The sequence below is a fragment of the Homalodisca vitripennis genome, chromosome 4 (genome assembly GCF_021130785.1).
Source record: "Homalodisca vitripennis isolate AUS2020 chromosome 4, UT_GWSS_2.1, whole genome shotgun sequence".
NCBI lineage: Eukaryota > Metazoa > Arthropoda > Insecta > Hemiptera > Cicadellidae > Homalodisca > Homalodisca vitripennis.
This window is the reverse complement of record NC_060210.1, coordinates 88,020,186-88,043,840: the sequence shown is the minus strand read 5'-3', so window position 1 is coordinate 88,043,840 and position 23,655 is coordinate 88,020,186. Positions and strand designations below refer to the sequence as shown.

The following is a 23,655-nucleotide window of genomic DNA, read 5'->3' as shown; positions in this document are numbered from 1 at the left end:
TTAAATAGTATGTTTATACAAATTACAACAAAAATATCTCATAACATAACGTAAATACAATAAACAACATGTACTTATCAGACCAAAATTACTCATGATTTTCTTGTTTAAATATAAATCGATAAAACATTTAATTAAGTTTTCAGTAGGTCTCGTTTCTTTAAATACATTTTTGAGAGATTTTGAGTTTGTTTAGTGTACGAGTTGCTATGAGCGATATAACTTTTCTTTAGTAAAATACTATTAATCTGTACAAGCTCGGAAATAGTCAGTGCAAATTCTGAACGTCTTGTGGTGTCCATATTGCGACAATTGTCTGTTATGTGTCAATAAACCGATATAACGGGATGTTGGAGGCATCGATGTATCGATGGTTGGAGGACCCGACAGAACGCAACGAAAGACACACCGCGCAGACAGACAGACAGACAGACAAACTTATGGAGTGCCCTATTACCTTTTTACCCTAAATTAAATAGAGTTCTTCCTATTACCAAGACGAAACTTTGTACCAGGTTTCAAGTCTCTGGGACCTTCCCATCAAGAGTTATCACCCTCAAACAGACGGACGTACAGTGACAGTGAGACAATTTTAATAAATCGGATCCTTAATAGGCGTACTCGTATTTATTTGATACTTGGCATTTACTACAATATTTACAGCGTAGTCAGGTGATAGTTGTTTAATAGTTTTAGCTCTTGACATCATTAAAGCGAAAATATACATCGATTACTTGTAACCTAACCTTAAAAATAACTCGTGGACAACACATTTCTGGTCTTACTACGACTTATATTGAAATAAGAATATTGCTTTCAGTCAAAATAAAACTAAATTATGTCAATGAATGATTTAATTGCTTCAGGTTTCATGTTTCCGAAAATTTCAAGACAGGTGGTTGTGTTAACATTTTATTCTTAATGTTGAGAGACGGGTCGGACCGATCTCCACTTCTTGATCTGCGGCAGATCGAAGACTCTGTTCCTCAGAGCATAAAGATTGGGATAGGCGTCAGTAACATTAGCCACTTCACATGTGGCATCGAGAAACTCTGTCATAGCCACGAATGACAAGTCAACCCAAGATAGCTGCAACACAAATATACTATAACACATTAAAAGCAAAAATATCAATAAAATATGGCTTATGCTAACTAGATGGTAAACTTCTGACTTGATGTGAGTGCAAGCCGTTGCCGTTGAATGAATCATAGATGTCAACGTTGTAATATGGAATTGCTTGCCATCCCAGATTTAAAAAAGATCTTTGGGTTAATTAGTTTTGGAAAAAATAAAACTATAAAAACATGAAGTATTACTAATTTTATTTCTTTAAGAAAAACATAGTTTGGTTTGGAACCTAGACGAATGTCTAAAGACTTATTTTCTTCTCTCTAAATATTTTTAATATTAACACTAGAGCTAGGACTATTAGTTTTCACCTATAGTAGGCATTATCCTTGCTTATTGGCAATCCTTGTAAAAATCCTTGCCAAAACATGTTTGTAACTAAATGCCGCTAATAAAAGAGCGGAACACTAAATCATCCCGTATTAACAGGCTTGAATTTTCATTTCAAAATTCCAGTATATAGCTCAAATTCTGGAGACACCCTGCGGAAACAGACAGTCACACTGACAGAAGAGGGATGTTGCCAGCCTTTCAATAGTCTTCTGAGTCTTCAAGAGTCTTCAAGAGTCTTCTGGAGGGTGAATCATGGCATGAGCTTTTTGGAGCCGCTGATGTTGATGAAATGTTTGACTCATTTCTTGCAATTTTGTCATTTTATATTGATTGTGTTTTTCCTACAAAAAAGACTAAGTTCGGTACATGGGGCACTCAGATGAGGATTCCTTTGGATGAAGATCTAAAAAAACTTCATAATCGCCTTTTGTTTCTCTACTCGCTGTCTAAAGCATCTTGACTCTTCTCATCCTTTGAGAGTTTCTTTTATTCAAACCAAGAAGGAGTTTAGGAATCGCATCCATTCCGCCAAAGCGAAAAAAGTATTGACCTACATCAGCGGGGCTCAGAATAAACAGCGAGCTGCTTGGAATGTGGTTAAGGATCTCATTCCTGATAAGAAAGCTAATGCCTTCACACATATTACGCTTAATGACGAGAATGGCGATCTGATGAACAATCCTAGGATGATTTCAGAGAAATTCAACATCCATTTTGCAGAAATAAGCCAGAGTTTGAGAGATTCTGAGGGTAATTCTTCATTTGTTCCTCCTAGATCATTGTCTTCATCAAGTATGAGTTCCTCTATATTTTTTGCTCCAACTGATAAGAAATGAAATCATCTCAGTCGTAAAGTCCTTGAAAACAAGCAATTCAGCAGGATTTGATGGAGTTTCATCCAGGATTTTGTTGAGCTGTATAGATAATATTGGCTGATCCTCTTGCACAGATTGCGAACTCGTCATTTGAATCTGGGAAGTTCCCATCACACTTGAAGCTCTCAATTGTAAAACCTATATTTAAGAAAAAAGGAAGTCCAAATGAACTTAAGCAATTACCCGCCCCATTTCGATCCTTTCTACATTTTCAAAAGTTCTTGAAAGGCTTGTGCTGACCAGACTTTCCAATTACCTGTCTGTCAATGGAATTTTACATGACCATCCAATATGGCTTTCGTGAGGGGTTGTCCTACAGTCAATGCAATTTTTAGTCTTCTAACTGAGGTATCAAACTCATTGGATAACAGGAATCACGTGTTTGGCCTATTTTTGGATCTTACGAAGGCTTTCGACGTTGTGGATCACGGGTTGTTGCTCAGAAAACTTGAAAACTTGGGTATTAGAGGGAAAGCTTTTGATTGGATTGCTTCTTATCTCCTGAACCGTAGACAGATTGTTGAAATTCCTTTTATTGATGATACAGGGTGCTTAAGAAAACAATTTTCTGAGGAGCGAGAAGTACGCACTGGAGTTCCCCAAGGCTCCGTACTTGGTCCTTTAATTATTTTTACTATTCATAAATGACATCCATCGAAGCGTGAAAGGTTCCAAGTTGTTTTTGTTTGCTGATGATACCTCTTTGGTCATCTCTGGTTGCAATCGAGCCGAGCTTGAAATCCAAAACCTTTGTTCAGGCCAGTAATTTGCTGCAGTGGTTGGGTGAAAACTCTCTGTTTGTAAATACATCCTAAACCAATTTTCTTGATTTTGGAATTAGAAAGTCTGCTAAAACGTTGATTGAATCTCAAAACATTATGATTGGAGAGTCAGAAATGTGTCCTTCTTTGAATGTTAATTATCTTGGAATTGTTTTGGATGATCAGCTAAACTTTTTTAGTCACATTGATAAAGTCACGAAAAAACTAAGCAGCTGCATATTTTTGATGTATAGACTATCCTGTTTTGCTAGTGAGGAAATTCTTTTGCTTACTTACTATGGCTGTTTTTTATCCTTACCTTTGCTATGGAGTCTCTATATGGGGATACGAGAGTAAGAAAACTCAATATGTTTTTTCGTCTCCAGAAAAGAGCTATACGGATTATTTTCAAGTTGAGTCGTTCCCAGTCTTGTAGAGGTTACTTTCGCAGTAATAATATCCTTACGTTCCCATCCATTTTATATCCTTCAGTGTCTTTCTTTTTTAACAAAAAGTATCCCCACCTTTTTTCAGTCAACGTTAATCCAGCCCATAATTACTCCCTAAGAAAAAGAAACAACCTGATCCTACCTGCCATAAAACATCTTTTTTTGAAAAACAAAAAGTCTTTACTCCTGCATCCGCCGCCTTTTTAACTCGTTGCCATCCTGCTTGAAAATTGTTGTGGACGATAGGGAATTTCAAAAACCGTCTGAAAAAATTTCTTATTTCGAGAGAATATTACAGTGTCCGGGAATACGTTGAGGATAATAAATTGTAGATCACTCCTGTTATATTGATTTGGTCTTGTTGTGTTTGATCTGTCCAGTAGTCTATACTTTAAGTTAGGATATTATAATTTTCTTGACGAATGCCTATGCATGTTATGTTTTTGGCAATAAATGAATTGATTGATTGATTGATTGATTGATTGAATATATCACACAGAAAAGAAATACGAGTATTTACATTTTCCCACACACATAAGAAATTTGTGTTAACCTACTGAGCATAGACAAAAGATATTTCTATATAATATTTAATCTGTTGTGGTAGAATTCAACGACTCTCAGCCAAATTCCATGATTGGACATACACTGTCATAGAACAACGTATAAATTAAGTTTCATGCAAACTTTAAAGTCTGCAGATGACCTTTATTGAGGTATCTTACCAAAAAGTGAAGTCACATTTTTGTGAATTGAATTATATTTTATAGCAGTGTTTGAATAATAAAAATTACGATGAGATAGGGAATGTACTACAACGCAAGATTGTGCTGAAATAAAATCTTGTCACAAAATTTCAAAATGGGCTTTCACTCTGTTGTGTTTTTCTTTTTACTATATATTAATACTTTACACATGATAATATATCACATATGATTGTACTCAGCTTGTTTACACATTTATTTATTCTGCTAGTTTCTCGTTGGCCACCATGGTTTTGTCATAAGACCAAATTAAAAATACTTTCTAATGCTCAGCCAAATCCTATGAAGTTATATAAATAATCATTGAACTCATTCTTGTCTATCTAAAAATGAAGCTTCCTGCAACATTTTAAGTCTATGGGTCAATTTGAGATATTATGCGGACAGATAGACAGATAGAAATGACGGTCCAGTCCCACAAGTGACAACCTTTATTAACGCTCAGCCCATTACGTTTTTGTATACCTGGTAGCCTTTTGTAATATAAAATGATTAGGCTACTTATTGGCTGAGCGTTAGCGACGCTGGAGAATTTAATTTCTGCTTGTTTTTCTATATGTCTATCTTAGTTTTGAAAACAATGTAGCTTAATTATTCCAACACACCCAATAACTTCATAATTATGGTGATTTGAAATGTGACTTTTCTTATTTAAACACTGATATGAAACCTAATGCAATAAACAAAAATGTGAACTGTATCGTGTGGCAAGATATATCAGAAAGATTTCACCTGTAGACTTGAAATTTTGCATGAAACTTTATTTTTAGATAGACAAGAATGAGTTCTAGTATGGTGTATGTCCAACCATGGAATTTAAATGAGCATCATTAAACGCTCGTTAGGCTGACACAATTTCTTTTTCGTTTGCCGGAATGTGAGCATTTCTCTGTCGTATGATTGTCAATAATAAAGAAATTATTAACAACAATAATAATTGGTGTGTATCTGTCAATAATTAAATGAGCTAAATAAAGACTTGACATTTTACATTGAACCCAGCAAAGCCTGTTACGCGACACATTTATTTACTACTACATTGTAAATAAATCAAAGTGTACAAACTTATAATAGTTTATAACGCTTATAACAAAATTGAAATCAGACAAAGAGACAGAACAGTAAAGAAATTATTGGAAGTGCTGATATGCCCCAATGAATAACTGAGAAATAACTTAGTGCTAGATAACTTTTGTTTACATACTCTTTTGTTTGCAAGATATCCTTCGTTTTCCTTGACAATAGCATCAAGCCTCTTAAAATAAAAAGGTAATGTTTCATTCTTAAAAGCATCTTTTTTTAACTTCTTCGTACCTTCGATCCTTTCAAAAAGAAACTGTAATACAGCTAAAACAGACAAAGGGTTTACGCTTATAGGCTAATAGGAATGAAAGAAATTAGATTATAAGAAACAATTGGTGTTGTAAATTAAAATCTGTTATATATTAATTTAGATTAAAATACAACTCTACAGTTATTTCTGGGCTTTAAGTGTGTTTGGTTGTTTCCTTGCTATTTAACTTTGTAGTTGTGATATCATATATATTTTAAATATTTTGAGATTTGTTAATGTATACATTGTAACATTTTAAACGCATTATTCTAGGTAATTTTTCTCAGATTAAAAAATGAACAAATTTGACCAGATTTTATTTAATCACGTTTTCTTACATTTGGAGCTAGAAACTTTTTGGATTTTACACTTCAACAAACAAATTACAAAACATATTATTAGGTTCAGAAAATCTGAAATACGTGCTTTAGTCGGTACCATAGTAGGTTCCATAGAGAAAGATTAATTATTTTATATTCTATTCTTTCTAGAACCAAAATTATAAAAAATATGGCAGTTAAGTATTTAGATAATCATTTGATCCAATCAACTTTAGAGGTTAACGCAAAGTTTTTATAGTAACTATATATCATCAACAGATTTTCAAGTGCCATGCAATGTAAGTATGAAGTTTGTTATTATTAACTGGTGCTGTGTGATTCGGAAATGGCCGGCACACATCAGCTTCGTAAAGGTTTGGATGTGCTGGATTTAACGTTAGGGTCATTAATGTCTTATTACTGAAAAGTAATATGCATATAACTTAACTTCTAAAATGTCAAGTTAAAATGAATAAAACAGCAAAGTGTTAAATTCAGTATGATCTATGGAAGGGTATGCGATGTAATGGAAAACTTACGCAAACGTAGGTCTACAAGAGTGTCGGCAATAATGTCAATTTGAAGATCCTGAAATGCATTATCACCACAGAGTCCAGCCTGCCTGCCGAGATAGCGACATATGGACACCGGTTGTGTCAGCACCTGCCCACCCACCTCTACCATAGGTAGGCGTCCGAAAGGAATTCCTAAAAATAGATTTATAAGAATTGATTCAATGTCAATGTTGGGTTTAGCTCCATTCCACCTTCCACTGTAATGACTCATTTCATACACCCATCTCACATTCATTTCAATACTTAGGCCTAATTTAATTTAGAAATTTATTAGTAATAATAATTAAGGAATAATTATTTATAAATTGTCTCAAATTTAACTAAAAACAATAATAAATACAAAATTAATCAAAATTCAACTTATTACATATAAAATTCAAAAGTTATAAAGTGAACTAAAGTCAGTGATACAGTGTGCAGGGATGATTGTTGAAGAGTGAAGAGAGCAGAGATTTGAAAGGTGAAGAGGAGAGAGGGATCTGGAAGAAGTGAAGCAAGATTATTATTTTAAATAAAGAAACTGGTTACATTTATTCAGCAGTATTTGAAAGGTTATTTTATTAAATTCTTATTATCACTGAAGTACAAAGAAGCAGAAGACAGACTATTGGGTGAGAAAATTGTTTTTAAGTTTAACAGTGATTCATTGGAAGAACATAAAACCCAGGAACATTCAATTTGGTTAATAATTCAAAATTAATAGAATTAAATTTTAACAAAATTATTTTCAAAATTACAATATCTTTTATTAAAAAAAATACCCAATATTTCTATTTCATTAAGCCAGCACGACCACCCTGCCCTAAAAATTAAGAATTGTATTTAAAATTTTACCATTATTGTATCCTCCATCTTGTTTCAAAATTCAAACTTGTGTCAATTAATTTATCATCATTAAAGTTCACATTTATATCATACTGAGTTATTTGTTATTCCTAGCTATAATCATCAGAATACAAATTAAGTTTAACCATTTATTTAAAGTGCATAATAGTAATAGTATATTACACCACATGCTGCAGAACTGACACTGTCACCCACTTGACTCCTGCAATCTGGAGTAAACGTCCGTCTGAAGGGATCCAGCAAAATCGAAACAGTTGACTGCCCTGGGAAATACACTTAGTACATGTCATGATTGTATGATGTCAGTATTCAAAATGTACTCAGGGCCTCACTGTGAATTATTAATTGTGTTCTTTTTTTTTTTTTTTTTTTTTTTTTTTTTGACATCAGAGACACCTAGGTACAAAGACTTTCCTATGGTTTAACCAGCAGAAATTCAGAGTAATAAAGATGAACAGTCTTAGACACTGTAATAAATAAAAGATGAATTGGAGCTAAACCCAACATTTAAATTGATAGGAATTATTCAAAACTATTTTTCACAACAGTTGGCACATATTATTCTTACAAACACTCAATACCAATACTAACTGGACTTCAAATCTGAGTTTTGCCATTCGTCCCACTGGAACCTCACGTCCTCAAATTCCTCTCCCATGTAGGCTAGCAGGTACCTGATAGACTCGACAGAACCTTTAGCATCGATAGAGGTCACTTTGTACTTTGGCGCCATTCTTCTGAAACACAATAATTACGTGTAAGGAATGTCAGAAAATATAATACTGACAAATATTCCACAACATTAGTATTAGTTTATTCAATTTAATGTTTTCAATGGCGATGAAACTTCAATAGTGAATCATAATCTATCAACATCAATGATTGTCGTGGACAATCCTTTGCTCATGATTATGGTTTACCTACGACTAACTGCTACAGTAGACATTACTGAATACGACATTGCCCCCCCCCCCTCATTCCCATCTTAGGCTGTGGACTTGAAAAATAACCTGTTGACAGGTACTGGAATGCACTGATGGCGATGAACGTTGTATTAATGGAGATACCTTTGGTTAGAGATATATCAGTGCTACATTCCTGGGAGATAAGTTTGTAAATACACATTAGGTATTAATAATACGACTCTAGCCTACGCACAGGCTGCTTGCCCATGTAGGCTAATTTCCAAACACTATGTTTAATAATTTTAGTTATTTATTGTACATATATTTATTATCAATGTATATATTAATACTAATTGTAATAGTATTGTAATTATACAGGAAATAAACTTTCTTTCATTTCATTTCATTTCATTTCACAGCGCAAGTATTATGTTAGGGATTTACTTTGGCCTATAAACTTATATCACAGACAATGGATACGTTTGTATCCATTGTCTGTGCTTATATTAAAGAAATTAACCCTAAAACACTTTATAAATGTTCCGTGTGCTGCACACTCACTGAACCTAATGAGCGCATGTGCTGGAAGCTGTTAACAGGAGGTATGCACGTTAAACAAATATTTTTAAATATATATAATGTTATCACTGGCTCTACTAAACGTTAGGAAACTTTACTGCAGCACCAGGTACACAAAAGTAAAACTGTACAGAGTTTACCAGATGAAAGGTGGTATGCCGTCAAGATGTTTGCAGAAGCTTGTGTGAAAACTGGGAAACTTGAATAGAAATCCTGCATAATTACTGTAATGGCCCGTGTGAAAAACCTCTTGTAAGGCATGAAGCTCCTGGCATTGTTAATGGAATGTAGACAGGAAACTGCATTTACGTTGGATCAAGATATAAGCGTTTAATATAATATTACACTTTCCTTAGTAACACTCTTACCAGTTTTTGTAGTAATATAAGTTTTAACAACTATAGTACTCATAAAAGTACATTAATAATAATTGTTACTATATTTTTCAGTATAGATTATTAAATAAAAATGAAAAATAAGTGGATTTGTCTTATTCGTGTTAAGGCAATATTACTTACAAATGTTGAAAGTTGTCTTATTTATTACTTCTTCACAAACGAATGTGATATTAGAGTGTATATTCAGAACATATCATATTATAATTTACTTGTTTTTATATTACATATATTGAAAAGATATGCTATATGATAATTCGTCTTTTGTATCGGCATTCTACGTAGTTACGAATCATCGGGCCAGACCGGAAACAAGTGTTGAGGTATTTGTAGTTTGATCACAAGAACTATTATTGACTTTTCCGCTTGAATGCACGATGTAAATAAACACGATCCAGATTGTTAAATCAAAAGTAAGGTTATTATTTTAAAAGTAATAGTCACAGTTTCTTCAGAATTTTAATGAGCGATATTAACATTTTTGTCTATAATAGCGTTACAGTAATTAGATTGAGATTATATCGTCCGTCAACACTGTCCTTTTACATAGACGTGTGGGGGGCTCCGGTAAAATTGTCAAAAAACCCATGTGTGTGTGTGTGTGTGTGTGTGTGTGTGTTATATATATATATATATAATATATATATATATATATATATATATATATATATATATATATATATATATATGAAGGGTCGCGGGCAAGAACAATCAGAGTCAACTGAACCTAGTTTGCCAGAAAACAGTTTTTAAAGTTTAACGTCGCCTACCTACTATTAAAAAGGTCTAAAGCTAAAAATAAACTATCCAAACATGTTACAAATAGTATTTAGTTTATTCCAAACATAGTAAACATTTTTAAGTCACGACAATAAAAGGTTGTTTTTAAATATTTAAAAAAAAGAGTCATGACCTTGATTGGTTTTCCCCGTCACTGGGCCTCATCAATGAGTGGGTCGTCTGCAAACTCGCCGTCCGAGGCTTCCTCTAAACATTCACTGTCAGGTACTAACGCTTCATAGAAAGCTTTTGACTCCTGGTGTGTCAAAAACTGTTTTAAGTGTAAAAAGGTCTTTCACTTTTGCCGCTTTAATAGGCACTGGTCCCGTTGTACTGTTTACTAAGCACTTTTGGAGAGTTGTTTTTGTTAGGATTTCTTGAATTTTGCTTTTTTTTCATGGAGGAACTAAGACAGCCTAATAACTACCAAAGTAGTTAGACTTGTGCAGCATGAATCTTGGTTCATTTTTGTCAATCTTGAGTACTCTTATAGGTCTCGTTGGGATGGGACATTTTTTTTTTACGTACTTGTCAGAAAAGTACTTCGTCCAGGTTTGAAAATTAACCTCAGTGCCACAGTTTATTACTGTGAAAGGTGAAGGTTTCCACCCTCGAATTTCTGAGCACATCCCTCAGTCGTTCTGGTGTCTCTGTGTAGGATTTTGAGTTTACAAACGCTCATGTCTTTGTCTCCCTCCATATACGAATGACCTCTCTTATGGGGAACACAACTTTCACACTATCGAAACGGTCCTTGTCCACAACTGTGTGATGTAAAAAGCGTATGACGGTATAATTCTTGTTCTGTCCTGCACACGAGTCGCAAAACAGAACAAGATGTCGCACATTTCAAGCTTAGTACATTGTCAAAAAAATGTTCAAGCATTGAACAAACATCATCTGCTCCCTTCTTGGCGACGGTTTCGTCGTATGTGTAAAACAAACGATGTAGAGTCACTTAACACGTGGACATTGAATGATATAAAGTTGAGCTGGCGTCGATAATATACGTCAGATGTTTGTAATGTTTGGTGTAGGAAAATATTTTTGAAAGTCCATCGTAACGGCCTCAAATTCTTCTTTTCTTCTTGCTTCCTTCCTGCACTTTGTTTTAATTGAATAAAATTTTGTGCCTTTAGCCAGGTGAATTTTTCTTTTTCTTTTTGTTTCTTTGTTAGATCTTGTGATAATGTATCTTTAGTTTTTTTGTCATCCGCTCCATTGATTTTTTCTTCTAAAACAGAAATTTCTGCTTTAAGTACATCACAGGTACTGCACGTTTCTTTCCTTGGGTACCCGAATGAAATATTGAATTTACTATCAAAAAATGTCTCGAAATGTAGTGAACCCAACAGTATTATCTTTATTTGTTTCATTGTACATTTCTATGCAATTTAGACTTATTGAGCTCTTCAGGTAAGTTTAATTTTGACGTGTCCTTCAAAGAGTAATGTGATTTTCTACCCTTTAGGGATTGAATGAAACTTATTACTTTTGCTTTTGTTTCTTCGGACAGAGCATTAAGATCTGTTTGCATGTTTACCTCGCCCATCTGGCTTTACGTCTCCAAAACTAGTAAGGTGTTTCTTTATGGTTTGAACGCGATTGTTCCCAATGCCATGTAATGACATGAATGCTTTGTAACAAACTGTAACGTCCTGTAAATTATCATCATCTACATATGCACGAACAACGGTAACAATAAAGAAGAAAGATTGAAATTAGCCTCTTCTTGGGAATTTCGGTTGCGGCGCTGCTTAACAGGTACAACAGATATAAGACCACACCCAAGTACTGATTTTGTGCGTTGTAATCACCTAGTCCGTTAAATTTATTGATGATACGTTGTCGGTTTTCCGGTGAAACAACGTGAAAAACACTTGTAACGAGAACATTGACAATCATCACCAACCTCATGAGTAGTTGCACGAAGTTTTTTCATCACGTTCGCTCATCTTCCCCGTTTTCTTCCTTTTCTTTGCATTTTGTAAACCAACATGAGTCCCTTCCTCCCCCTCACTTCCACTTATATCACTCAACATAGCGTTTACTAACAGTAAAATAATCTAACAATCTTGAAAACTTGTCCGCACAACATTCACACATCCACTAAAGTAGGGTTATGTTTTGGAAACAAAACAACAAAGCACCTGACTGAATCTGAGTTAGAGTGAGGTGGAGGGGAGCGACATTGACTCTGATTGTTATGTGCGCCGCCGCATGGACTATGATGTTTCTTGCCCGTTAGCTTATATCTTTCCCTTTGAAAAACTTAGTGACTCTACTTGTTTTTTGCACGTTTGTAATAGCATTAAGAAATCTACTTCTATTAAGCTATCGAATGGCACTGAAAAACTCGATTTCGTGAAAAAATTGACTCTGATTGTTCTTGCTCGCGACCCTTCATATATATTAGCCATATATACACACATACACAGGATGTTTAGTAAAAGTGTTCCAATACTTTGGGATTTTGTTCTACTCATAAAAATGAGAAAACAGTTCATATGAAGACACGTCTTAAAACCTTTAGTTTTCCGTCTATCTGTCTGTATGTGTTTGTTTTACTAAAAAACTATATCTTTTGAACCAGATAAGATAAAGTTGAGAAACTTGTACCAACCTCCAGTAGAACGATTCCTCTGCTTTCTACCATATGTTGGCCATAAGGCCGATGAGCTTTTCGTGCCGTTATTGATGTCCTGGATATGTTTGGTCTAGACATAAAAACTGCAGAGAACAAGCATATGAGAATGCATCAAAATGTCTGGAGGCTATACTGGCCTACACGCCAGAATTAGAGGGATAATGCTGACAGCAATATATGATCCTTGTAATGTAATTCACTGAATCTAGTCGGCGAGCATTCAACTAGTAGTTGCAGAGAAAGTTCTGACTTTCCCTGCCTCAACCTAAAGGTGGGAAAGGCTCAGTAGTTGCCTTAACAAGAAACACAACTTAAACTGCAAGTCTATCAAACACACGTTGGTCAGTGAGATGACGCTTGCAAGGCATTGAATGGAGATTAGAAGGAAGTAATACAATTATTTCCAATGTCGAAACAGAAAGGCAACTACAGGAACTAAAGCCGATAGCTAACTTTGCAAGATTCAAAGATTGAAAGCTCTACTTTTGTCAATTATGTGGGGAGATCTACTTAACAGATTTAATATCACTAGTAAAAAGCTGCAATCATCTAAAACCGACTTGTCAAAAGTAGCACTAACGTATGGATAATTATCAGAGCATATTAGTAGCATAATACAAGAGTTTGATAATTATGAAATTAGAGCTCTGCAAGGTCGGAGGTTTGTAAATATATGATAGTGAAATAAAAAAAATCCCAGTGTTGGTAAACTAAAATACGTAACTAACATTGATAAATGGTAACAAATATAACAAGCTTAAATTGGTTTCAACTTATACTGTTGTTTATATCTACTACGTTTTAATAAAACTTTGGCTATGAAAAAAACAAGGGACGACAGATAGGTCTAGCTCCTGGGCGGCACTTGAAGTACGCCACTGAGAGCTCGATTGGAACAAGGTATAATTCACTCTGTCGTATAATATACTCGTATGTTGTCAGTATAAAATATATGTAATTATTATCAATAAACATCAAGGAGACTCTCCTCGATAACTTTTCAGAGTTCAAATTAAATCAAACCAGAATCGTTTAATCTCAGAAAAATTAACAAAAGATACATATTAATATATTCACTGTCTAAAAAAATATATTATTACATTAAATATTTGGTTTTTATAGTGTAATGTGTAAAATAAATTTATATTACTAATTTAATTATTTGAGAAATATTCCCACATGGGCTACTAAAGCCTGTGTGTGAGAACGAGTCACTACAAAGTACTCAGTTGGTATTTTAAACAAGTTTTATTAAATTTGGTTTATTAAATGCATTATAACGCCATACAGAAGAGGCTAACCTAGTAGTTTTGGAATATAAATATAATGAAGTGTAAATTGAACAATGAACATTCATTCCTCAAGATAAATAATAGTAGCCTATAAATGAAGCAAAGATAACGAATACTACCTGTACTGCTAAAACAATAACTTCAATGAACTGGACTAAACGATGAAACACAAACTGGTGCTCTGAACTGAATGCGAGATATCGACAATTAATTTTATCTTATTTTCCTCATTAATCGAAACTCTGGCCTGACTTTGACCTGTGAGCGCTGTTGCCTCCTTTCAAAATTCTCAATATAAAAACAGTAGTGTGTTTTGCTATTGATTAAAGACGTTATGGATAGACAACCGACGTAAACAAAAGGCATCCGTGATGTATGAATAGAGACTTCTACATATTTTTATAATAAGGTGATACAAAACATACTTTAATAAGGATTAAGGAAACTGGTCAATACACACCGGGAACTTTGTCGATTATTAGGAAGGTAACCTGATCATTACTCTCCAGGACCAAAATTGTAGATACCCAAGTTTGGAATTCAACCACAAACTAACCAGTAGAGCTACAATAACGGGAATTTAACATTAAATTCGGACTAATTGATTTCTGCACTTAGACAACAACGGAAACAGGTTCCGGTTCCGATTTTTGACGCTTTTCAACCAATCTGCAAATTTTTAAATTCATACCTCAGAAACTTGTAATACTGTTTTAGAATGTAAATTTAGAATTTTATGAAAAATGTTGTAATTATCCATATATATTCTAAATATTTTTGAAGTGTATTTTACTGATACATTTAAACTATAAATATATTTTATGTTGGAATTTATTAGGTATTTATAGTTCAAACTTATTGGGACAAATCTTGAAACTGGGGCTTTTCTGAAACATAAATAAATTTAGTCATGATACATAATGAGTAAAGCGGGATTATAGATGGTACATTCCTTTTACCAAATTTCGTTAGGAAGTGTAAAAATATAGAATATTGTACTTAATTAAACTTAATTTAATATAATATAGCGAGTTATACACGTAGCCTACTCAGGAATAGAAAATTCTAACCCGCTTCTAGAATCTTCTCCGAGATTCTTATTTTCCTAGTACACAAAACCTTCCTCATACATCAGACTAAACCCGTGTTCTTCACAATCAATGGTAAGTTGAATTACCCAATACAAAAACCCTTTCTTACTATCCCGCCACTGGTAAACCTATCACCTAGGTTTTTGATGACCCATAACGTATAGTTGTAAGGCTAGACTTGTAAATGCTTGTAAACTCTCTCAATTAGCCAACTGTCATGAATATTAATTATCAATAACATATTTTATTTTCACTAAACGTAACATATCATCAAGTATTTAATTGATCGTAATAATACTTTATAAATATAATAAAGTCGGTCACATTAGGTTAAGTAATGCTGGAGAAGAAGGTATGCAATTTAGCAAGGACGTAGTCAGTGAGGGGGTGCAAGGGGCCCGGACCCCCTCTTAATTTTCAATTATGTTCAATTACATTTTTTTAGAAAATTATTATTATAATTATTAAAATAATTCAGTATTACTGTAATCGTCAAGAGCCGTCCCTGGCCTCATTGCATAACTTCAATGTGAATGTGATGACCACCTCTCTGCAGAATGTAACTGTAATCGTGAGCACTAATGTTACAGATGTCATTAGTTGATCCAAACGTGTCGATTGAAATTATGTTATTTTTCAAGCATTACATAGTTTAACGTTCTGTAGTATTAAAAAAAGGCTTAAACTAAAATAAAATTTATTTAGCAATCGCATAGAAAATGAAATGTCAATGCTGAACCAAGTATTACGTTCAAATAGTATTATTGTCGGTTAAAATTAGTTAACTATAAAGTCATATAACTTTTTAAGCTGAATAAATTACAGATAAGCAATTATAGTGTGTGAAATTTGAAACCCTTAAAGAGGTATTACACAAATTTAAATACTGCTAAATTTAAAAAAGTTATTCTCTCAAATTATTCTCTTTAAATAATTATTACGCTATTGTTTAAGTTTTCTAATCAAATGTTTTCTTAAGAAATGCCGTATAGAATTGATTGATAACGTTATTTTAATGCAACCACTTTCCCGTTCTAAAGTTCTGAATTATTAAGTTTGTCTTAAAGTATTGAATTGCAACATCAGTTAAAATTGTAATCTGTTTTAAAATTAGCCTAATATTCAAATTCAAATTCAAATTCAAATGACTTTATTTGTATTATATATACAAAAAGGGCGAATTTAGGGCCATAAGGCCCTGTCTTACAATTAACCCTAATATAATAATATAGAACGTAAGTCAAATAAAACTACTACTGTACATTTAAAATAAAACAAAATTATATAATAAAGGTATCTTTAAGAATTTAGTATTAAATACATTCATACAAAAAATTCATACACACATTCACTAGCAACCCTATCCGTCCCTCCCAAAACCTACCCCAACTAAACCCGTCGCTGACATCGTTTCTAGCAATTTAGCTTTCAGTAAGGCTGCAAACCGATTTCGACTCCCTACTGACTTAATATGGTTAGGAAGGGAAATTCCAAGCTCGACAAGCAGTAACGACAAATGATTTGTTGTAAGTTGAGGTTCGATGGCGGGGAATAAGAAGCATTGATGAGGCCATTCTTGTCTCTCTTGCGCTCGTTTCAGAGATCATTTGAATTTGTCAGCACAGATATATAGGCTCTCCAGAGTTAAGACTAGAATACACCAAAATAAAGAATTTTTAATAATCTTGTATCGGCCAATTTTAGAATGGAATTTTTGAATATAGATATGCGTTATATGATTGTCACGTCTTAGATCAAATACAAAACGTAAACAGTAATTTTGGCATCGCTGCAATTTGTTAGCCAGATCCACAGTCATATCATTGATTATAGAGTTACAATATGAAAAATGAGGAAAAATATCAGTGTTTTTACCAGTAAAAGTTTCACACGTTCTGGCAAGAAGTGCTGCATCCTCTTTAGTGAGTGAACTGAAGCAAACACCTTTTTTACAGATTGCCCACAACAGCATCACACCATCCAAGAGTTGTGTTCATAGTTAGACCCAAATTTTTTACTTTGTCACAGTACGGAAGAGAAACGTTGTTTACAGTAATTTTGGGCATATTATTTGTGTCTATATAGTTCTTTAGTCGTGAGTGAGAGATGACAATTGTTTGGGTTTGTTTTCGTTAAGCTTCAGTCCGTGTTTCGTTGTCCATTCCACAAGTTTTTGAATGTCAAAGTTTATGTTGCGTATTGTCGTTTGTATATCACGGACCCCACAGTGGGCGTAAATTTGTAAATCGTCAGCGTACATGTGGTATCTAGTGAATGTAAGTACTGTACAAATGTCAGTTACGTAGAGTAAAAATAAAAGAGGTCCCAGTATTGAACCTTGCGGCACACCACCAGTGAGAATCCTGTAGTCAGATACCTTTGTCAGCCACACTCACACACTGCCGCCGATTCGAGAGATAAGATTTAATCCAGGTAATACTAACCTCGGAAAATCCTAAAGCACGCAGCTTCTCAAACAACAAGCCGAATATAACACAGTCAAATGCCTTGGAGAAATCAAACAATGCCATAATAGTGCACTGACTTCTATCCATCGCTCTTGGCGAATGTCATCAGTAACACTGAGAAGCGCCGTTTCAGTGCTATGATTTGATCGAAATCCTGATTGAAACTTATTCAAAATATTATTTTCTTTTAGGAATATTGAAATTTGACAGTGCACTATTCTTTCCAAACCCTTTGAGAGAGCAGGGAGAATGCTGATTGGTCTGAAAATCTTTTGCTTCAGTGGGAGAAGAAATTTTATTTGTTGGGACGGATAAGGGCAGACTTCCAATGTTCAGGAAAAACTCCAGTGGTTAAAGATTTGTTATATATAACAGTCAACCACAGGAAGCACAGCATAAAGGATCTTTTTCAGCATCTTAATAGATATTTTATCAGTTCCGGTGGCATTACTTTTAATCTGTTTATAGCTCGTAGAGTGTCAACCTGGAGAATATGTTGAAATATGAATTTCTCATATGGGAAGATGGGTGGAGGTTGGTTGTCTAGTTCTTGCAGAAATGATTCAATAGCATTTGGATTAGTTGATTGTGATGCAGTAATAAAAAATCATTAAGTTCGTTTAATGGTATATTGCAGTGAATATCCATTTTCCGCTTGCCCATACCTAAAGATTTAACATTCCGCCACATTTCGGTGGATGAGGATCTTTTATCAGGAAACAAACTGTGAATATATCGCAGCCGAGAGTTACGAAGGGTCCTGTTTAACTCTATTGCGGAGCTGACGATACTGAGCGAGGATGTCTGGGTCATTAGTTCTACGAGCTCTGCGGTACAAAGAGTCGCGCTGAGCCATAAGACTGCGTATAGCAGGTGTTAACCAGGGGACGGGGCGCGCTTCTTAGAAACTCTCCTTGTAATTAATGGAGCGTGCTTATCATATAGACCCAGAACAAAGGAATTAAACCTGTCAACCATTTTCATCGACTGTTTCAAGGTGGGTAATGGACTCCCAAGGCGTATTTGCAACATCACAAGCAAAAGAACACTCATCAATATTTTTAAAATCTCTGTAGGTTATAAACAAAGACTTAACACTAGGAGTTTTAGTTTTTTAGAACACAGTATATGAGGTCATGATGTGAGATACCAGGGACTGGAAGCTGCCCATGAAGGAGGACCTCGGAAGGATCACTGACCACCATAAGGTCGAGTAAGGTATGGGAAGTAGCAGTGTGATGTGTGGGATTCAATGGCAGTATAGTCAGATTGCACGAGTCAAACATAGTAGTCAGTTGATTGTAGTCATAGTTGCGTCTAGTCATTAGAAGGTCTGTGTTCAGGTCCCCCCATCACCAAGACACGAGTGTAGGTCGGCATGTAGCGCAAGAGAGCATTTTCGAAATCGACCATGAATCCTACCCTCGGAGGCCGGTAGCAGATCCCTAACAGGAGGTGCTCATAACCTGGAAATAAAATTTCAACTAGCATAAATTCAGGCTTAGCTGAATACTCAGAAGGTGGAGGAATATAAAAGTTTGTATTTCAAACCCAACCGCACGTAAAGCGCAACTCCACCGCCTTTTTTATTAATCCTGTCATTTCCGCAAGAGTGAAAAACCAGGGAGCGCTACTTCATGAGACAAAACTACCGGCTTAGAGCCAAGTCTCTGAAATACCTATTAAGTCAAAATTATTATACCGGAATATTGAATTGACCTCATCAATATGTCCTAGAAGGGATTGGGAATTTATGTGAGCAATTTTGAGATGTTTTGGATAGGGATCGAGGCGGGCAGAGAGAATGTCGGCTGTGGAGGGAGAGGAAGGAGCCGTCACCGTGTTACAACCATCACTGTGAGGGTCAGTCATACTGGTCCCTCAGCCACGAAGCAGCGACGAGCCAGCGAGGAGCAGGACCCCCAGAGGACAGAATAGCGCGCGCGCGCGCACACACACACACACACACACACACACACACACACGCACACGCACAACGCACGCACGCGCGCACACCACACAACAAGCATGCACACACACCACTCTCTCACACCCGCACACACACACGCACATACAATACTCAATACACAATCAATTCATTTTTGTACGACAAATTTATCATTGTCATTGAAAAATTCAGCTCCTTTGCTTAAAAATACAACAACACTCATTAAAGTCTATGGTTTACACTTGTTAAAGTATACATTTTATACATATACATACACAATCAAAACACACTTGGAATCTAATAGTAAAGCATAAATACAATTTAAATTTGAAAAAGTAATTATAAAGTATTGCTTAGCCAACAAACGTATTCAAAAGTTCTAATTCTTATGCAGATTTTATACTAAAGCGTATATTAACCTGGGCCATTTTTAAGATTAATGCAAAAAATTTAATATCAATTAATGGTCTTATATATCAAATTAAAAAAGAGAAAAAAAAATCTTGTCATAGAAAAATAAAACTGCATATATAAACGAATCCAACTTAACTGAAATGATAACAGTTTAAACGATAGTTGTGTAACATAAATATATAAAGTTAAATACAAAATATAATAAAATATAATTCTTCTAATTGTTGCAAAAGTAAGTAAATAAATAACTAAAAATATTCTATTGGTAAAAAATAAATTTTTTATCAGAAAAAAAAAGAGAAATAATATTCTGTTTCAGTCAACCAAAGAGAGAGTGTTGTTTTATTAAAAGTTACTAAATGAATTGTCACCGTACGGAGGAAACTCGTGGAAACTAAAATAAATAAGTGTGGACATTACATCTAGTGTCAAGAGGTTATATTTCTGCTTAAATTATTACCTACTTCCTAATATTCTGGTAATATGAATATAGGCCAACTTGCATTTTATCCATGTAAACATAAAAAAACATTTGTGTCTCAATCACCAATTCTTTCATATCTAATGATTAAACCACAAAACCTCCTCAAAACAAGACTATTTTGAAGATAATGGCACTTTCATAGCAAAACACATATTCTTGCATGAGGTATCCTTCCGTCAGTTTTCAACTCCTTTAAATTATTGTATTATATATATAACTCTACCCATGGCGTTCTGTGATAATCATAGGTCTGGGATTCTGTGCTTTGCAGTTAAATATTGTGCCATTATTTGTTCTTCAGCACTTAGATTAAACAATTTATCAAATTTAGTTGGACTTTGATGAGAAATTGTGTAATACATGAGTTATTGGACTAACGTAATATAAACAAATGGTATTTTCAAAACAATTATTTGGAAGTCATTTGAGAACGTTTGGCATGCAGGCCTATTTTACTATCCTGACTGCCAGAATCCATAGTATTGTTGCTCAAGTACAGTGGTAGGCAGATAGCTTCGTACTTGTGTTGTCATAAACTACCCTGTGGGTGACCGTTTGACATCAGAGTAATGAAGAAGAATATCCTTGTTTGGATTCTTTAATCAGTAAATACTAACACCCAGACGATCCCAGGTAACTCATTTCCGCTGTAAACTGATGACGTGACGTAACTCTTATACCAGATGAAATCTTCAAATTCAGCTTACTAAACTGAATCAGAGATTTTGCTTGCTAGGTAATTAAGTACAGTATACTACAGCGTATGTTAGCTTTTGTGGATATTCCCTTCAGTTGCATAAAATAAGCTACACAATAATTTAAAGGAGTTGAAAACTTACGGAAGGCTACCTCTTGCAAGAATATGTGTTTTGCTATGAAAGTGCCATTATCTTCAAAATAGTCTTGTTTTGAGGAGGTTTTGTGGTTTAATCATTAGATATGAAAGAATTGGTGATTGAGACACAAATGTTTTTTTTATGTTTACATGGATAAAATGCAAGTTGGCCTATATTCATATTACCAGAATATTAGGAAGTAGGTAATAATTTAAGCAGAAATATAACCTCTTGACACCAGATGTAATGTCCACACTGTACCGTACGACGATAACACATGGGGGTGGTGACTTCTGAGGTCGTAGTAATAAATACTAGAAATACAAAGTTTACTTATAAGTTCAGTTTAGTTACGAAAACTTAAAAGCACCACTTTTAGATGGTAAAGGAAAAGTTATGTAATGCCACGTTGCTGCCAATTAGAATATAATAACTAAAAAGTATATCTTCTAGGTGGGCCTAAAATATCCAATGTTCTATTGAATTATGCGTAGCCTACGACGTTTTACTTTACAAAACAATAATATTTCACTTCCCTTCGCAATAGGTAGACTCACAACCCTGTAGTCTAAGAACGGTTATTTCTAGAAGAGGAGTAGAAGTTGAGAAGTGGTAGCCATCTATTCAAACAACACGTGAGATACATCAGCTACGTAAACTCGCCTAAAACAAATTTCGCGACGGTATTAGCCATTTAATGATACAAATTACTATTTATAACAACGTGCTCGTCGCCATAAGGACGACGCCACAACCTTTATCCATCTCAATCAAGCAAATAAAAGATCTTCAAGGGTAAGTTACTTTACTATTTACTTCTTTACTATACGTTACATTCATTTTATACGTTTGGCATCAAAGGGCTAATTTAATAATACGAAAAGATAAATTTTACTTACGGACAAAGCGCGCGAGGTCTGATCGGTTACGTAGGTGGACTGCTACAAAGGGTTAGAAGAAAAAAATTCATACGCGTGCCAATTAGGTAGTTACTCCGCCCAATAATTTAGTTCCGGAACATTGGATGTAAAATAATATTATATTATACTGGCTGATTAGGTTGCGAAATTTACATTGTATGAAATTTAATTTACTAATTTACGGTACAGAATATCCCCCCTGTTTTGATTTCGCAACCTAGTTAGTCGCTTTACTTTAAACATATTCTAAATAACAAACTTAATTCAACCTTTTATTCATTACATAAATTCAAATTCAACCATAACAATACGATAGCGCGGGATTTCAAAAGTTTCCTATGAAATCCGCTAGATCGCATGCCAATGCAGATCTATGACTGCTCGCTTAGGGACCAAAAATAGAAAATCAATTTAGGCAAACTATTTTCATGCAGTGCACGTTGCAGCGTTTTAGAATTTGCGGGTCGTTGCAAGAATAAGGGCATTTAAGGCGATTAAATCGTAAACAAGTGTAGTGTAGTGTTTTGTTATATAGGCGCCACATTCATACTTCTTTTTTGCATTCATACCAGTGTTTTGTGTATAGTGTTGTGCCATTAAATACCCTGAGACTTGCGGACAAGTTACCAATATGGATCGAATATTTTGGAATGAAACGTCCCCTCACGAGAAGCTAAGTCTCACATTTCGTATTAATACTGCATCACTCTTAATATATATATTTACATACAACATCCTATACATCTTACATCTACATGAATTTTAACACTTCAAATATATCTACAAAATTCAAAATTCAACATTTCGGCATACCTACAAAACACAGACAATTTTTCATATTTGGTTCCCTCATTACAAACAGTCAGGATCAACTTTGTCTCATTTCTTTACACTAAGTCTATTTACAAATTCTTTTTCTATATTTTATTTCCATTGACACATTCGTTAAGAATTCACCAAACAGTTAACTTCCTGGATTTTATCTTATCTTTTAAATTTGGCAGCAAGTGGTTCCTTAAGCTAGGGATGCTACAAAATTTTTTTTTTATTTTATACAGAACAGGTCTTAATTTAATTTTACATCTACAATATGAACCTTTTTTACATTCAAAACATTTTCAGTGTGTTGTATAATACAAGTTACAGGGCTTAAAAAATATAAAATCCTATAAATTCCTACATATTTTGGTGCTAATTTTGCACAAAACTTTTCTACCTTATTGCTTAAATAGTGGGTTCTAATCCATACTAAGGAATGCAATCTAAGGGATGTTTTACATTTTGCTCTGAGTACTTTTGTCTATTACTGTTATTTGCTATACTCCTTTTTACATTCACCACAGCTCTCTTTAAATTGTTTACTGCAGTTTCCTTGGACAAATTCTCACCAATTAGATCATTTAGCTTCCATAAATTAGATAAAGCATTATTACAGGAATGATTAAACATTAAATCAAAGGCAGCAAAACCTGTGCTTTCATTATGGGCGGTGTTTAAACTTAATTGTAT

General features: G+C 34.3%; 1 protein-coding gene across 3 annotated transcripts; it reads right to left on the bottom strand.

The window, feature by feature from the left end:
* Positions 1 to 836: 836 nt before the first annotated feature.
* On the bottom strand, positions 837 to 22,174 carry LOC124359714 (glutathione S-transferase-like). Of its 3 annotated transcripts, XM_046812683.1 has the most exons (6): positions 14,105 to 14,674; positions 12,670 to 12,776; positions 7,979 to 8,124; positions 6,506 to 6,673; positions 5,518 to 5,660; positions 837 to 1,089 (listed from the first exon to the last, which is right to left on the bottom strand). In XM_046812683.1, exons 3-6 carry the CDS (start codon positions 8,118 to 8,120, stop codon positions 919 to 921), a joined length of 624 nt encoding a protein of 207 aa, XP_046668639.1. In that variant the 5' UTR covers positions 8,121 to 8,124; positions 12,670 to 12,776; positions 14,105 to 14,674; the 3' UTR covers positions 837 to 918. The 3 variants fall into 3 exon arrangements, with proteins under 3 accessions (XP_046668639.1, XP_046668640.1, XP_046668638.1); XM_046812684.1 differs by lacking the exons at positions 12,670 to 12,776; positions 14,105 to 14,674 and adding an exon at positions 22,126 to 22,174; XM_046812682.1 differs by lacking the exon at positions 12,670 to 12,776 and having other exon boundaries at positions 14,105 to 14,401.
* Positions 22,175 to 23,655: the final 1,481 nt, after the last annotated feature.